General features: G+C 50.4%; 1 protein-coding gene across 5 annotated transcripts in view; it reads right to left on the minus strand.

Annotated features, from left to right (window-relative positions):
• mta2 (metastasis associated 1 family, member 2) overlaps nt 1-17,286 on the minus strand; it is a 68,144-nt gene extending 50,858 nt beyond the window's left edge. For 3 of the 5 annotated variants that reach the window (XM_041182053.1, XM_041182055.1, XM_041182051.1), the window contains exon 1: nt 17,218-17,268. In XM_041182053.1, the coding sequence (XP_041037987.1) occupies nt 17,218-17,245 (28 nt within the window). In that variant the 5' untranslated portion in view covers nt 17,246-17,268. Of the gene's footprint in view, nt 1-17,217 lie in introns of all 5 variants that reach the window. The other 2 variants (XM_041182054.1, XM_041182052.1) reach the window with 1 other exon arrangement.
• Between the last annotated feature and the right edge of the window lie 62 nt (nt 17,287-17,348).

The raw sequence follows: 17,348 nt of genomic DNA on the forward strand, positions 1-17,348 counted from the left end.
TCCGACAGTACAACACTCCCTCAGTATTGACCCTCTGACAGTGCGGCACACCCTCAGTGCTGCCCCTGCAATAGCAGAGTGCTTGCTCAGTATTGACCTTTGGACAGTGCAGCACTCCCTCAGTACTGATCCTCTTGACACAGCAGCACTCCCTTAGTACTGGCGCTTCCAATATTGTAGCACTCCCACAGTGCTGACCCATCCAACATTGTGGCACCCCCTCAGTGTTGCCCTTTCAATAGTGCAGTGCTCCTTCTATACTGCACTAAGGATTTTCATCTGGATTTTGTGCTCAAATCTCTGGTGCAGGGTTTGAAACTCTGACTGAGAGGCAAAGGAGAGACAGCGCTACCACTGAGCCACTGTATGAGGAACACCACTAAAGGGGGAGGGTTAGCCAAAAGGTGGTTTCAGAGGTTAGATTTTTAATGGAATTAGGAGATGTGTGTAAACTGTACATCAGGACCATTCAATCTTTTTAATGGTTTAAATACATGACATGGAGGCTCACAAGCAACATTTGGAAAGTTTAAAATCCACTTTATCTTTAGCTGCTGTTCCCAACTGAGGGTGGCAGTTTAGGGTTTGAAGAGCTTGCTGTCTCTGGATCCATATAGTCAAGAGAACAAAATAAGCAGCAAGAAATATGAGTGTATAAAGGACTGATGTGTTGGGGCTTCGACAGCCTGATTGTGCTCCATAAGCCACTGTCTGCATACCAAAGCTGCTTTCTATCCACCCATCCCTCTCTCCATTCCTCATCACCTCTCTCTCCCTGCCTATCTCTTCATCATTTACATAACAGCATTAGCTGGCCTTGTATGAAACGTCAAATCACAATTGAACAATCCGTTAAAAAGATACAAAATGAGCAAATACCCCAGTTAGTTCCTGTTTTTATTGACCTTGAAAGGATGCTGATAGGGAGCAAGGATCAGCCAAGTGGATGTCAATCTAGAGAAATGTCTAACTATAATTAGCCTCTGATTGACACTGAGGCCCATTTACCACTTTCCCACATTGTGTCTGAGCTAGGACCTTAAAGTAACAGGCCAGGTTAGCAACCAATCTCCCCCACGACACTCCAGATCCTATTACCCATCAGGAGCAGCACAGTAGATCAGCTCAAACAAATGTCAAAAAATGAATGTTGCAATGTAGAATGATACCAGGGGTAAGTTATGAGGAGAGACTGGAGAAGCTGGGGTGGCTCTTTAAGAGTAGAGAAGTTACAGGTGTTCAAAATTATGAGAAGTTTAATAAGAGTAAATGAGAAGATGTTTTCAGTGGCAGGAGGGTCAGTAACCACAGGGACACAGATTGAAGATTATCGGTAAAAGAACCAGAGGGGGAGATGAGGAGAATTTTTTTTTTACACAGCGAGTTTGTGATCTGAAAGGGCAGTAGAAGCAGATTCAGTAGGTACTTTCAAAAGGGGAATTGGATAAATACTCAAAGGGAAAAAAATTTGAAAGGCTATGGGGTGGGGGTGAGAGGGGTGGAGAGTGGGACTGATTAGACAGATCTTTCAAAGAGCTGGCACAGGTGCAATGAGCCAAACAGCTTCTCTCTGCATTGTGTAAATTGGTCTGTGACACTGGCAGACAAAAGGGAGAAAATAGTTTCATGAAGAAAGGGCACGTGTGTGTGGATCTTGGGCAGGAGCAGGATATGTTCAGTTGTCAGTTCTACCCTGCCCACACCTACACATCAAGACCAGAGAGGTGCACCTGCCGACTAATGTAACTGCACCCCAGCAAGGAACTTATCTTCTATCAGATAGGAAAATCAGGGATTCAAAAACATCAACAGAATTCGCAATCAAGGCATTTCCACTTTGAGTCTTATTTTAGATTTCCAGCATCCACAGTACTTTGCTTTTCTGTTTGGTCCACACGGAGTAAGTTCACTCTGTGATTGTCCACCAGGGAATTTCTTCTCTAAGCCAGGATGTAGCAGACTGAAGCACTTTTCCAGGGGCAGTGTTAGGAGGATAAACAAGCTAGAAAGGTGAGTCATATGGGAAACACTCTTACACACCCTGACCCAGCAAAGAGTTTGACTAGCCTTGCCAGGGACTCAAGAATCTACTTAACTACCCTTTTGATATCCAGGAACAACCTTGGAATGAAAAGGAGGAACACACTGTCAACGTACATTTATTTAACACCTTTTACAATCAAATGTCTCAAGCTGCTTCAGAGGCGTGTAAATCACACACAAAACTTTGATGACAAGCCAAAGGAAGAAACATTAGGGCAGGTGACCGAAAGTTTGTTTCTTTTTCTCAAGGCGCTACTAGGGGGTTGAATGTTGGCCAGGTACCAGGAGAATACCCCGTGACCAGGGATTTATTGAAGTCACCTAAGCCTTGGTTTACCATCACATCCTAAAAGATTACCCCTTCTTGTGCAGTGCTCCCTCAGCACTGCCCCTCCGATTGGGCGGCACTCCGTTTGTACTGACTCTGCAGCAGTGCAGAATCCCTCAGTGCTGACCCTGCAGCAGTGCGGCTCCCTCAATGCTGACCCTACAGCAGTGCAGCGCTCACCTCAATACTGACTCAATATTGCGACACTCTCTCAGCACTGAACCTGGAACATTGCAGCACTCTCAGTACTGACCCTGCAACATTGCAGCACTCTCTCAGTACTGACCCTGCAACATTGCGGCACTCTCTCAATACTGACCCTGCAACATTGCAGCACTCTCTCAGTACTGACCCTGCAACATTGCAGCACTCGCTCAGGACTGACCCAACATTGCAGCAACCGCTCAGGACTGACCCAACATTGCAGCACCCGCTCAGGACCCACCCAACGTTGCAGCTCTCGCTCAGGACCGACCCAACGTTGCAGCTCTCGCTCAGGACTGACCCAACCTTGCAGCTCTCGCTCAGGACTGACCCAACCTTGCAGCTCTCGCTCAGGACTGACCCAACCTTGCAGCTCTCGCTCAGGACTGACCCAACGTTGCAGCTCTCGCTCAGGACTGACCCAACGTTGCAGCTCTCGCTCAGGACTGACCCAACCTTGCAACTCTCGCTCAGGACTGACCCAACCTTGCAGCTCTCGCTCAGGACTGACCCAACGTTGCAGCTCTCGCTCAGGACTGACCCAATGTTGCAGCTCTCACTCAGGACTGACCCAACATTGCAGCTCTCGCTCAGGACTGACCCAACATTGCAGCTCTCGCTCAATAGTGACATTCAAGTATTGGCCTGGTTTATAGGGCTTAAGTCCTGCAATTCTCTGACTCAAGAATGGTGCTACTGAGCTACAGCTGACTGTAAACGCACAAGCAAGTACTGAATGAAGGGGATCTGGAAACTCAAGCTGTACTCTTCTACTGCTCCCTTTCACACCCTAATCACTGGATACTGACAAATACAGGTGCTTAGGTGAGCTGAGCCAGACAAGCCTCACAGTATACACTGTCTGGGAAGTCATGTAGGATTGGCACAGGGGATCTTAAAAAGAGACAAATAACTTTTTAAAAGCATTACAACTAACAAGGCATTAAAAATAAGTTTGCCCGCCCACAACACTTCAGGTTGTGCACCATAATGGTGAACTGAGCCATACGGCAGTGACTCGGTTCAGTCTGGCTCTATGTTGAGTTAGCTCATTTTGATCAGGATAGCTGGGGGTGCTGCAATTTGGTTCAGTGCTCTGCATTACGGTGGGTTGGGGCAGCAGGCTGGAGGTGGGGGTGGGGAGTGGTACTGGAGATGGTTAAGAGCATAGCAAGAACATCCAGCAAGGCTTAGCGCTCCTGATCACTATCCAGCAGCTCTGTGGGTGAATGGACTTGGGAGGTGAATGCGGGCTTGGGCTCAGCTGCGATGCCTTTAACAGTTGATCAGCCTGCTGACACTGACTGAACAATGGGCAGGGTGCCAAAGGGATAATGCAGCAAATATTAAAATTTTCAACAGAGGAGAAAAAATAAGAGTTGGGAAGGAAACGAAAGAAAAAATATTATCAAGAAAATTTTATTTGACAGGATGAATGTATAGCAACAGCTGAAAGGAACAAAAGGCAAAGTGTCTGTGCTTCTTTATTTTAAAAACAGAATTGAAGGCCAACAGCTGGCTGGGCTCAAAGAGGACGGAGCTGCAGGGACAACCACCCTGTACGTACCCACCCCCCCCACCCCCCCAACACCCACTTGGGAAACAGGTGTTCCAGTACACCCAGACACAGTATCATGCGCACAAAACACACACGCACATCCTGCGTTTGCCTCGGGATGCCAGTAACCCTCCAAAAGGGGGCCTGTGCTGCACGTGAAAACATACAAGGCAACCATTTCACGTGCTGCAGCACAATTACAGGAAGCCCTCTTTCAGACTTCACCGCCCCGCAGAATGAAACTGACACTGCAATACACCCGCCCTGTCAAAGCAGCAACACACCACCACCCCCCTCACAGACACAGCTCTGTCACAACATCCCTCCACCCCCACAAGGGCAGGGCAATAAGTGGAATTGAAACACTTCCATATTCCACACACACAATTTACTACAGGTCACACATACATTCCCTTCCTCCTGCCCCTACAAATATTTCCTCTCCTTCTCAAGGCAGTGACTCATGGCTCCACAGACAACACCCATTCTTGTCCAAGTGACCATTCCAGTATTTGTGCCTTGGATTGCCAACGCCTGTCTGTCAAACATGGGTATTATCACAGCAGGAGCCCTTCCTATTCCTGACATCCACTCTTCAGTCCAAGTCATTTTAGAGAGGAACTTAAGCTGAACCTTTATAAACACTGGTTAGACACCAGCGGGAGGATAGTGTCCAACTCTGGGCCCCACAGTTCAGGAAGGATGTCAAGGCCTTGGAGGGGATGCCGAGATTTACTAGAATGTTCCCAGGGATGAGGGACTTTGGTTAATGTGGAGAGAATGGAGAAACTGGGATTGTTCTCCTTAGAGTGGAGAAGGTTAAGAGGGAGATTTAATCGAGGCATTCAAAATCATTAAGGGTGGATAGGGAGAAACAGCTTCCACTGGTAGGAGAATAAGTAATCAGAGGACACAGATTGAAGAGAATCGGTAAAAAAACCAGAGGGGTAGATGAGGAGAATATTTTTTTTACCTGGCAAGTTGTTATGATCTCGAAGGCGCTGCCTGAAAGGGTGGTGGAAGCAGATTCAATATGAACTTTTAAAAGGGAATTGGATATAAAGGTAGAATCATAGAAACTTAAGTATAGGAAGAGGACATCATGCTGGTGCTCCATCTTCATGGAGCAGTCATGATTATTCCAAACCCCTGCTTTTTGTCTGTAACCCTGTAACTTCTTCATCCTCAATGACTTGTCCAACTTCCATTTCAATTAATTATGGAGTCGGCTTCAACCAACTTTTCAGGTTGAGCGTTCTAAATCCAATAACTTTGAAAAGATTTCTCATCTCCTCTCCCCTCTAGTCTTTTGTGCCAATGATTTTAGATTGATGATTTGCTCAATAGAAGGAATAGATTTTCAATTTCTAGTCTTATCAAAATTGCTCATCATCTTGAAAAGGAAAAAATTTGCAATGTGATGGTAAAGGGGAGTGGGACTTATATAGGTCTTTCAAAGAGCCAGCACAGGTATGGTGGGCCGAATGGCCTCCGTCTGTCAGTGTATTTTTTAATTCATTTACGGGTGGGCATTGCTGGCCGAGCCAGCATTTATTGCCCATCCCTAATTGCCCTTGAGAAGGTAATGAGCTGCCTTCTTTAACTGCTGCAGTCTAGGTGGTGTAGGTACATCCACATTGCTGTTAGGGAGGGAGTTCCAGGTTTTTGACCCAGTGACAGTGAAGGAACAGCGATATAATTCCAAGTCAAGATGGTGAGTGGCTTGGAGGGTAACTTCCATCTATCTGCTGCCCTTGTCCTTCTAGATGGTAGTGGTCGTGGTTTTGGAAGGTGCTGTCTAAGGAGTCTTGGTGAGTTGCTGCAATGCATCTTGTGAATGGTGCACAGCGCTGCCACTGTGCATTGGTGGTGGAGGGAATGAATGTTTGTGGATGGGGTGCCAATCAAGCAGTCTGCTTTATCCTGGATGGTGTCAAGCTTCTTGAGTGTTGTTGGAGCTGCACTCATCCAGGCAAGTGGGGAGTATTCCATCACACACATGACTTGTGCCTTTCGGATGGTGGACAGGCTTTGCGGTGTCAGGATGTGAGTCACTCACAGCAGGATTCCCAGAATCTGCTCTCGTAGCCGCAGTACTTATATGGCTAGTCCAGTTCAGTTTCTAGTCAGTAGTAACCCCCAAGACATTGATAATGGGGGATTCAGCAATGGTAATGCCATTCAATGTCAAGGGGCGATGGTTAGATTCTTTCATGTTGGACATAGTCAAAGCCTGGCACTTGTGTGGCGTGAATGGCACATATTTCCGGGGCTGTCAGGGGAAGACTCCAACCAGTTAAAGACCTCATTGATGCCCCAGCTGAGGGTGCCTAAAAGACAAGGGAATTACTCAAGCTTTTCCTGCTTCAGATGCCTCAGTTTCACATTGACTTATTGCAAGTGGAACAGGCTTGATGAAACTACCTCCAAAAAGGCCTCTAGCAATCCCGAGGAAGGGGTGAATTTTAAAATAGCCTGTGGGTGAGCTGGGAAATGTTAGAATGGATTATAGGTGAAGAGGGAAGTAAAGGACTAGTTAGGATTACCTGGAATTCCAACAACCCCCTCCAGCATTGGTTTCCAATTATTCACTATGCTAACAGTCACACAAGTCATTTGTACATACCAATAGAATCCCAGGGAACCTCCTGAAATCACTGACTACCTGAAAGTGGAGACACATTCCCAGGGACCGCCCACGCTCCCAATAATTACAGAGCCACTCCTAGGGACCTCCCCCCCTTATACAGACACACTCCTAGGGACCCTCTGTAAATGCAGACAGTCCTAGGGGCCCCCTGTAAAAACAGACACACACCTAGGAATCTCTAGCAAAAACAGGCGCACTCCCGGGGTGCCCCTGTAAATACAGATGCACTCCTACGGAGCCCCCTGTAAATACAGGCGCACTGCCAGGGGTGCCCCTGTAAATACAGATGCACTCCTACGGAACCCACTGTAAATATGGGCAAACACCTACGGAACCCCCTGTAAATACAGGCAAACTCCTACGGAACCCCCTGTAAACACAGGTGCACTCCTACGGAACCCCCTGTAAATACAGATGCACTCCTACGGAACCCACTGTAAATACGGGCAAACTCCTACGGAAACCCCTGTAAATACAGATGCACTCCTACGGAACCCCCTGTAAAGACAGATGCACTCCTACGGAACCCCCTGTAAATACAGGCAAACTCCTACGGAAACCTCTGTAAATACGGGCAAACTCCTACGGAACCCCCTGTAAATACAGATGCACTCCTATGGAACCCCCTGTAAATACAGATGCACTCCTACGGAACCCACTGTAAATACGGGCAAACTCCTACGGAAACCCCTGTAAATACGGGCAAACTCCTACGGAACCCCCTGTAAATACAGATGCACTCCTACGGAACCCCCTGTAAATACAGATGCACTCCTACGGAACCCACGGTAAATACGGGCAAACTCCTACAGAACCCCCTGTAAACACGGGCAAACTCCTACGGAACCCCCTGTAAATACGAGCAAACTCCTACGGAACCCCCTGTAAATACGGGCAAACTCCTACGGAACCCCCTGTAAATACGGGCACACTCCTACAGAACCCCCTGTAAATACGGGCAAACTCCTACGGAACTCCCTGTAAATACGGGCAAACTCCTACGGAACCCCTCGTAAATACGGGCACACTCCCAGGGACACCCTCGTAAATACGGGCACACTCCTACGGAACCCCCTGTAAATACGGGCACACTCCTACGGAACCCCCCGTAAATACGGGCACACTCCTACGGAACCCCCCGTAAATACGGGCACACTCCTACGGAACCCCTCGTAAATACGGGCACACTCCTACGGAACCCCTCGTAAATACGGGCACACTCACAGGGACCTCTGTAAATACGGGCAAACTCCTACGGAACCCACTGTAAATACGGGCAAACTCCTACGGAACCCCCTGTAAATACGGGCAAACTCCTACGGAACCCCCTGTAAATACGGGCAAACTCCTACGGAACCCCCTGTAAATACGGGCACACTCCTACGGAACCCCTCGTAAATACGGGCACACTCCTACGGAACCCCCTGTAAATACGGGCAAACTCCTACGGAACCCCCTGTAAATACGGGCAAACTCCTACGGAACCCACCGTAAATACGGGCACACTCCCAGGGACCCCCTGTAAATACGGGCACACTCCTATGGAACACCCTGTAAATACAGATGCACTCCTACGGAACCCCCTGTAAATACGGGCACACTCCTACGGAACCCCCTGTAAATACGGGCACACTCCTACGGAACCCCCTGTAAATACGGGCAAACTCCTACGGAACCCACCGTAAATACGGGCACACTCCCAGGGACCCCCTGTAAATACGGGCACACTCCTATGGAACACCCTGTAAATACAGATGCACTCCTACGGACCCCCCCGTAAATACGGGCACACTCCCAGGGACCCCCTGTAAATACAGGCACACTCCCAGGGACCCCCTGTAAAAACAGGCGCACTCCCAGGTGTGCCCCTGTAAATACAGATGCACTCCTACGGAGCCCCCTGTAAATACAGACGCACTCCTACAATGCCCCCTGTAAATACAGGCAAACTCCTACGGATCCCCCTGTAAATATGGGCACATTCCCAGGGACCCCCCCCCGTAAATAGGGGCACACTCCCAGGGACCCCCCCCCCGTAAATACGGGCACACTCCCAGGGACCACCCCCGTAAATACGGGCACACTCCCAGGGACACCCCCGTATATACGGGCACACTCCCAGGGACACCCCCGTAAATACGGGCACACTCCCAGGGACCCCCCCGTAAATGCAGACACACTCCCAGGGACCCCCCCGTAAATGCAGACACACTCCCAGGGACCCCCTGTAAATGCAGACACACTCCCAGGGACCCCCTGGAAATGCAGACTCACTCCCAGGGACCCCCTGGAAATGCAGACACACTCCCAGGGACCCCCTGTAAATGCAGACACACTCCCAGAGACCCCCTGTAAATGCAGACACACTCCCAGGGACACCCTGTAAATGCAGACACACGCCCAGGGACACCCTGTAAATGCAGACACACTCCCAGGGAGCCCCTGTAAATGCAGACACACTCCCAGGGACCCCTTGTAAATGCAGACACACTCCCAGGGACCCCCTGTAAATGCAGACACACTCCCAGGGACCCCCTGTAAATGCAGACACCCTCCCAGGGACCCCCTGTAAATGCAGACACCCTCCCAGGGACCCCCTGTAAATGCAGACACACTCCCAGGGACCCCCTGTAAATGCAGACACCCTCCCAGGGAACCCCTGTAAATGCAGACACCCTCCCAGGGACCCCCTGTAAATGCAGACACCCTCCCAGGGACCCCCTGTAAATGCAGACACACTGCCAGGGACCCCCTGTAAATGCAGACACACTCCCAGGGAGCCCCTGTAATTGCAGACACACTCCCAGGGACACCCTGTAAATGCAGACACACTCCCAGGGACACCCTGTAAATGCAGACACACGCCCAGGGACACCCTGTAAATGCAGACACACTCCCAGGGAGCCCCTGTAAATGCAGACACACTCCCAGGGAGCCCCTGTAAATGCAGACACACTCCCAGGGACCCCCTGTAAATGCAGACACACTCCCAGGGACCCCCTGTAAATGCAGACACACTCCCAGGGACCCCCTGTAAATGCAGACACACTCCCAGGGACCCCCTGTAAATGCAGACACACTCCCAGGGACCCCCTGTAAATGCAGACACACGCCCAGGGACCCCCTGTAAATGCAGACACACTCCCAGGGAGCCCCTGTAATTGCAGACACACTCCCAGGGACACCCTGTAAATGCAGACACACTCCCAGGGACACCCTGTAAATGCAGACACACGCCCAGGGACACCCTGTAAATGCAGACACACTCCCAGGGAGCCCCTGTAAATGCAGACACACTCCCAGGGAGCCCCTGTAAATGCAGACACACTCCCAGGGACCCCCTGTAAATGCAGACACACTCCCAGGGACCCCCTGTAAATGCAGACACACTCCCAGGGACCCCCTGTAAATGCAGACACACTCCCAGGGACCCCCTGTAAATGCAGACACACGCCCAGGGACACCCTGTAAATGCAGACACATGCCCAGGGACACCCTGTAAATGCAGACACACGCCCAGGGACACCCTGTAAATGCAGACACACGCCCAGGGACACCCTGTAAATGCAGACACACTCCCAGGGACACCCTGTAAATGCAGACACACTCCCAGGGACCCCCTGTAAATGCAGACACACTCCCAGGGAGCCCCTGTAAATGCAGACATACTCCTAGGGATGTCGCTGTAAATGCAGACATACTCCTAGGGATGTCCCTGTAAATACTGACATACTCCTAGGGATGTCCGTGTAAGTGCAGACATACTCCTAGGGATGTCCGTGTAAATGCAGACATACTCCTAGGGATGTCCGTGTAAATGCAGACATACTCCTAGGGATGTCCGTGTAAATGCAGACATACTCCTAGGGATGTCCCTGTCAATGCAGACATACTCCTAGGGATGTCCCTGTTAATGCAGACATACTCCTAGGGATGTCCCTGTCAATGCAGACATACTCCTAGGCATGTCCCTGTCAATGCAGACATACTCCTAGGCATGTCCCTGTCAATGCAGACATACTCCTAGGCATGTCCCTGTCAATGCAGACATACTCCTAGGGATGTCCCTGTAAATGCAGACATACTCCTAGGGATGTCCCTGTAAATGCAGACATACTCCTAGGGATGTCCCTGTAAATGCAGACACACTCCTAGGGATGTCCCTGTAAATGCAGACATACTCCTAGGGATGTCCCTGTAAATGCAGACATACACCTAGGGATGTCCCTGTAAATGCAGACATACTCCTAGGGATGTCCCTGTAAATGCAGACATACTCCTAGGGATGTCCCTGTAATTGCAGACACACTCCCAGGGAGCCCCTGTAAATGCAGACACACTCCCAGGGAGCCCCTGTAAATGCAGACACACTCCCAGGGACCCCCTGTAAATGCAGACACACGCCCAGGGACACCCTGTAAATGCAGACACACGCCCAGGGACACCCTGTAAATGCAGACACACTCCCAGGGATCCCCTGTAAATGCAGACACACTCCCAGGGACCCCCTGTAAATGCAGACATACTCCCAGGGACCCCCTGTAAATGCAAACACACTCCCAGGGACGCCCTGTAAATGCAGACACACTCCCAGGGACCCCCTGTAAATGCAGACACACTCCCAGGGACCCCCTGTAAATGCAGACACACTCCCAAGGAGCCCCTGTAAATGCAGACACACTCCCAGGGAGCCCCTGTAAATGCAGACACACTCCCAGGGAGCCCCTGTAAATGCAGACACACTCCCAGGGAGCCCCTGTAAATGCAGACACACTCCCAGGGAGCCCCTGTAAATGCAGACACACTCCCAGGGAGACCCTGTCAATGCAGACATACTCCTAGGGATGTCCGTGTAAATGCAGACATACTCCTAGGGATGTCCCTGTAAATGCAGACATACTCCTAGGGATGTCCCTGTAAATGCAGACATACTCCTAGGGATGTCCCTGTAAATACAGACATACTCCTAGGGATGTCCCTGTAAATACAGACATACTCCTAGGGATGTCCCTGTAAATACAGACATACTCCTAGGGATGTCCCTGTAAATACAGACATACTCCTAGGGATGTCCCTGTAAATACAGACACACTCCTAGGGACCTCCTGCAAATGCAGACACACTCTTAGGGATGCCCCTGTAAATGCAGACACACTCCTAGGGACCCCTCTGTAAATACAGGCACACTCCTAGGAACCCCCTGTAAATACAGGCACACTCCTAGGAACCCCCTGTAAATACAGGCACACTCCTAGGAACCCCCTGTAAATACAGGCACACTCCTAGGAACCCCCTGTAAATACAGGCACACTCCTAGGAACCCCCTGTAAATACAGGCACACTCCTAGGAACCCCCTGTAAATACAGGCACACTCCTAGGAACCCCCTGTAAATACAGGCACACTCCTAGGAACCCCCTGTAAATACAGGCACACTCCTAGGAACCCCCTGTAAATACAGGCACACTCCTAGGAACCCCCTGTAAATACAGGCACACTCCTAGGAACCCCCTGTAAATACAGGCACACTCCTAGGAACCCCCTGTAAATACAGGCACACTCCTAGGAACCCCCTGTAAATACAGGCACACTCCTAGGAACCCCCTGTAAATACAGGCACACTCCTAGGAACCCCCTGTAAATACAGGCACACTCCTAGGAACCCCCTGTAAATACAGGCACACTCCTAGGAACCCCCTTTAAATACAGGCACACTCCTAGGAACCCCCTGTAAATACAGGCACACTCCTAGGAACCCCCCGTAAATACAGGCACACTCCTAGGGGCCCCCTGTAAATACAGACACACACCCATGAACCCCCTGTAACTACAGACACACTCCTAGGGAACCCCCTGTAAATACTGACACACTCCCAGAGACCATTCCGTCATAAAACTGACACACTCCCAGGAAGCCCCCTGTAAATACTAACACAATGTAAGAAGCCCTGAAAAGCAGTGTCATTTGACTGAAACCACGTTACCATTTCAGAAAGCACGTTTTAAAGTTATCAGCACCAACATGTTGACACATCACCAAATGTGCAAAGATTATGGAATACCAAATTCTCAGCATGCTACTTGCAATGTTGTAGCCCAAAGAGGAGCATACCAATCTTTCTGGAGCTCTAGGATCCCACAATGGAATGTTCACCAGATGTTGTCCTCCCTTATTACGGAGTGAGATAACATTAAGGCTCCTTCACCCTTGGTCTACACAGTGGTTTCAATGACACTCTTGTCAAGGAAAGCTTTGGAAGTTAACTTAAATCTCAGGGGAGAGGCTCCCCCGCCAGAGATTCAAAGCTGAATCCAGGCCAATCTTCTCGGGCGGGGGGGGGGTGCAGGTGCCACACCGTTGCAAAGGTCAGCGCCGGGGGAGCGCCACACCGGCAGAGGGTCAGCGCCGGGGGAGCTCTGCATTGTTGGAGTGAACAGTATTGAGTGAGCACTGTACCTTCATGCCTCCTCACTCCCTCCCTATCTCTTAACCTCCCCCAGCCTCTAAACCCTCAAGAGATCTTTGCGGTCATCCAATTCTGACCTCCTGTGCATCCTTATTTCCATTGCTCCACCTTTGGCAGCCATGCCTCGAGCTGCCTGGGACCTTAGCTCTGGAATTCCCTCCCTCAATCTCTACACTTCTCGCTTTCTTCCTTTCGGAGGCTCCTTAGAACTTCTATATTTGACTGAACTTCAGGTCAGACACCCTAATATCTCCTCACAGAGCTCAGGGTCAAAGTATCTGATTGTGCTGTGAAGCACTATGTGATGTTTTGTGCAATATAAATTCAAATTGCTTATACTCAGCAAGACTCGCATGGAGCAGAGAGTACGACACTTGTGTGTTGAACTGCACACCTTGAAGACAGGTAAATCAGATAGAGGAAGAAAATTAAATTAAATCATGAAAAAGATTTTAAATGTGCCCCTGCCTTTAGGAAGGAGTTGGACCGGTTCTTGTCCTGGTCCAAGATCCTATCAGACAGAAGGCAAATATCTTCATAGATAACACTTAGTCATCCAGGTGACTTCCTGGATAGGCTCTCAATCCCCGGAGTGGTATTTGGGAATGGGGGAAGCGGTGAGGGTGGAGTTGGGGGAGAAAGAAAGTTTCTTGCCTATTTTTTCCCCTTACTGGCTCTGAATTTTCTCACGTCTCCCAGGAGTATACATGGCAACTACGTATGTCTGGCTGTAAAAAGGACACTGTTTCTCCACCCCCCCACACTTGCAGAATGATATAAAGTGATATATCACAATGGTTTAAAGGGGGAAAATTAGACAGAAACACAGCATCGCATGGTTAATAATAGCCCATTAAATCCAACACCTAGAAAGAAGGAAGCAACAGTCTGGGAGTCCAGTTTTCTCTAACCAATGTCCTCAGTTTGAGAGAGTCTATCATTTTATCCTCTTGGGCCAAGACTGACAGATTACAAGGACATCCGGCTGTTTTAGTCTTCACATGCGCCTTTTCTTTGGAAACTTATCACAGATAAAAGCCAGCAATCCCTCAAGTTCCTGATTCTCTCGGGTAGGTCAGTGAAGCCTTAGTTCAGGCCTCAACTACTGATTGTATGATTTTAACTCAGTCAAACCACAAACACCCTCTCAACTGTGAAGCCCATCCAAGCATTCACACGGAGTTGTCTGTGCCAGGAGAGCATTTTAATTCCGCTTCTGTGCTTCACCTAAAATATTCTCTCTCTACCTTTGGTAGTCTCTTGTATTTTTTTTGGATTCAAGTTGGTGGCGAGAGATCAGGGCCATTAACATTTTCAGGCCTGGCCACTTGAAGCCACAGATTCTCAATGTTGGGAACCCGTATCTTGTTTTATGATGATAATTGGCTTGGATCTGTGACAGGATTCTTTCAAAAGCCAACCTTACTTTATAATGTTCCACAAACACACACACAAAACTCTCAAATTCCTCCCCAGAGTGTTCATGGAGCTCTAATGACTCTGGTTTGTTATATCCTCGATTCCCATCAGCTTTCCAGCTCTTGCTACATTTCAACTTCTCTGCCTTGTTAATCCACTGCTTTTTAAACATGCAACTTTCTCTCTCTATCCCAACCCGCTGACTGTATCTTTACTACCCACCCTCCCCACAGCTGCTACCCCCTCTACCCTGACTCCCCTCTACTTTTATTCCTAACTGATCACCCCAGCAGTTTCTCCTCTCCACTGCGCTTGCCCACATGGTACAATAACTTTACACTCACATGTTTCTGTCAGTTTTGGCCTCCAATCTTGAAATTATATTTCACGTTTCCTGGATTCTGCTCCTCCCCCCACCAAACCACCACCCAAGTTTCAGACCCTCTGTCTGCCTGGCCTTCCTGGATGGAGTTACTTTTACAAAACTCAGACATCTTTCTCTTCTAGCCCCTTTTTGGTTGTTGCCCCATCTTATTTGGCAGGTTACTCAACATTTGCACCCCCATTTTTGCTCACATCCAATTGCAGTCCTGTCTCCGATACCCTAGTTATTCATTACCCCAATTTCAGACCAACTTTTCACTTAATTACCCTAATCTGAGACCCTCTTTCCGCTGGATTCCAAACTCGAATTTCCTCCTGGCCCCGATCCCAAACCCCAATTTCCTTCCTGACCCCGATCCCAGACCCCAATTTCCTCCTGATCCCGATCCCAGACCCCAATTTTCCCCTGACCCCGAACCCAGAGCCCAATTTCCCCCTGACCTCAATCAGCTCCTGACTCAGATCCCAAACCCCAATCTCCCCCCGACCCAGATCCCAGACCCCAATTTCCTCCTGATTGCGATCCCAGACCCCAATTTCCCCCGAGCCCGATCCCAGACCCCAATTTCCCCCCCGACCCCAATTTCCTCCTGACCCCGATCCCAGACCCCAATTTCCTCCTGACCCCGATCCCAGACCCCAATTTCCCCCCTGACCCCGATCCCAGACCGCAATTTCCCTGACCCATATCCCAAACCTCAATTTCCCCCTGACCCCAATTTCTCCGACCCCGATCCCAAACCCCAATTTCACCCTGACGCAAATCCCAGACCCCAATTTCTCCCTGACCCTGATCCAAAACCCCAATTTCACCCTGACCCAAATCCCAGACCCCAATTTCTCCCTGACCCAAATCCCAAACCCCAATTTCACCCTGACCCAAATCCCAGACCCCAATCCCAGACCCCGACCCAAATCCCAGACCCCAATTTCACCGACCCAAATCCCAGACCTCAATTTCACCCTGACCCAAATCCCAGACCCCAATTTCACCCTGACCCAAATCCCAGACCCCAATTTCACCCTGACCCAAATCCCAAACCCCAATTTCTCCCTGACCCAAATCCCAGACCCCAATTTCTCCCTGACCCAAATCCCAGACCCCAATTTCACCCTGACCCCGATCCCAGACCCCAATTTCACCCTGACCCCGATCCCAGACCCCAATTTCACCCTGACCCAAACCCCAATTTCACCGACCCCGATCCCAAACCCAAACCCCAATTTCTCCCTGACCCAAATCCCAAACCCCCAATTTCCCCCGACCCAAATCTCAATTCCCCCCGATCCTGATCCTAGACCCCGAATTGCCCCCTGACCCCGATCCCAGACCCCAATTTCCTCCTGATAGCGATCCCAGACCCCAATTTCCCCCCCGACCCCAGACCCCAATTTCTCCCTGTCCCAAATCCCAGACCCCAATTTCACCCTGACCCCGATCCCAGACCCCAATTTCACCCTGACCCCGATCCCAGACCCCAATTTCAACCTGACCCCGATCCCAAACCCCAATTTCACTCTGACCCCGATCCCAAACCCCAATTTCACTCTGACCCCGATCCCAGACCCCAATTTCACCGACCCCGATCCCAAACCCCAATTTCTCCCTGACCCAAATCCCAAACCCCCAATTTCCCCCGACCCAAATCTCAATTCCCCCCGATCCCGATCCTAGACCCCGAATTGCCCCCTGACCCCGATCCCAGACCCCGAATTGCCCCCTGACCCCGATCCCAGACCCCAATTTCCCCCCCCGACCCCAGACCCCAATTTCCAGCCCCCCCCCCACCCACCCCAGACCCCAATTTCCCCTCTGAACCAAATCCCAGACACCAAATCTCCCTCCTGACCCAAATCCCAATTTCCGCCGCCCCCTGACCCCAGCCTTCACTCCGAATCCCCGTGCACCTTTTGCTCCTTCAGCCCCATCCCCTACCACTCCCCGACCCCACTGCCTCGTGGTATAAAGTTTGGGTTTCTTGCTCCCATCCACTTTCCTCTTCCCACGCCCCCCCCCACCCCACCCCCTCCCCCTCCCCGACGAATACCCCATTTGCATGTGCAAACCACACCCCCCCCCCCCCCCCCCGCCGGTCACCCCCTCCCCTCCCCCACAAAAGACAAGACACACAGATAGTTAGTTGCCCAGCAGGGCTCACACTCACCTCCGACCCTGTACATGTTGGCTGCCATCCCGACACTTCCACCTCGCCCACCACCACCCACCCCACCCCACCCCCCCCACCTTCTTCACTCACTCAGTCACTCACTCACTCCCCTTCCTGATGTCCCCCCC

This window comes from Carcharodon carcharias, assembly GCF_017639515.1.
Source record: "Carcharodon carcharias isolate sCarCar2 chromosome 37 unlocalized genomic scaffold, sCarCar2.pri SUPER_37_unloc_2, whole genome shotgun sequence".
Lineage (NCBI taxonomy): Eukaryota > Metazoa > Chordata > Chondrichthyes > Lamniformes > Lamnidae > Carcharodon > Carcharodon carcharias.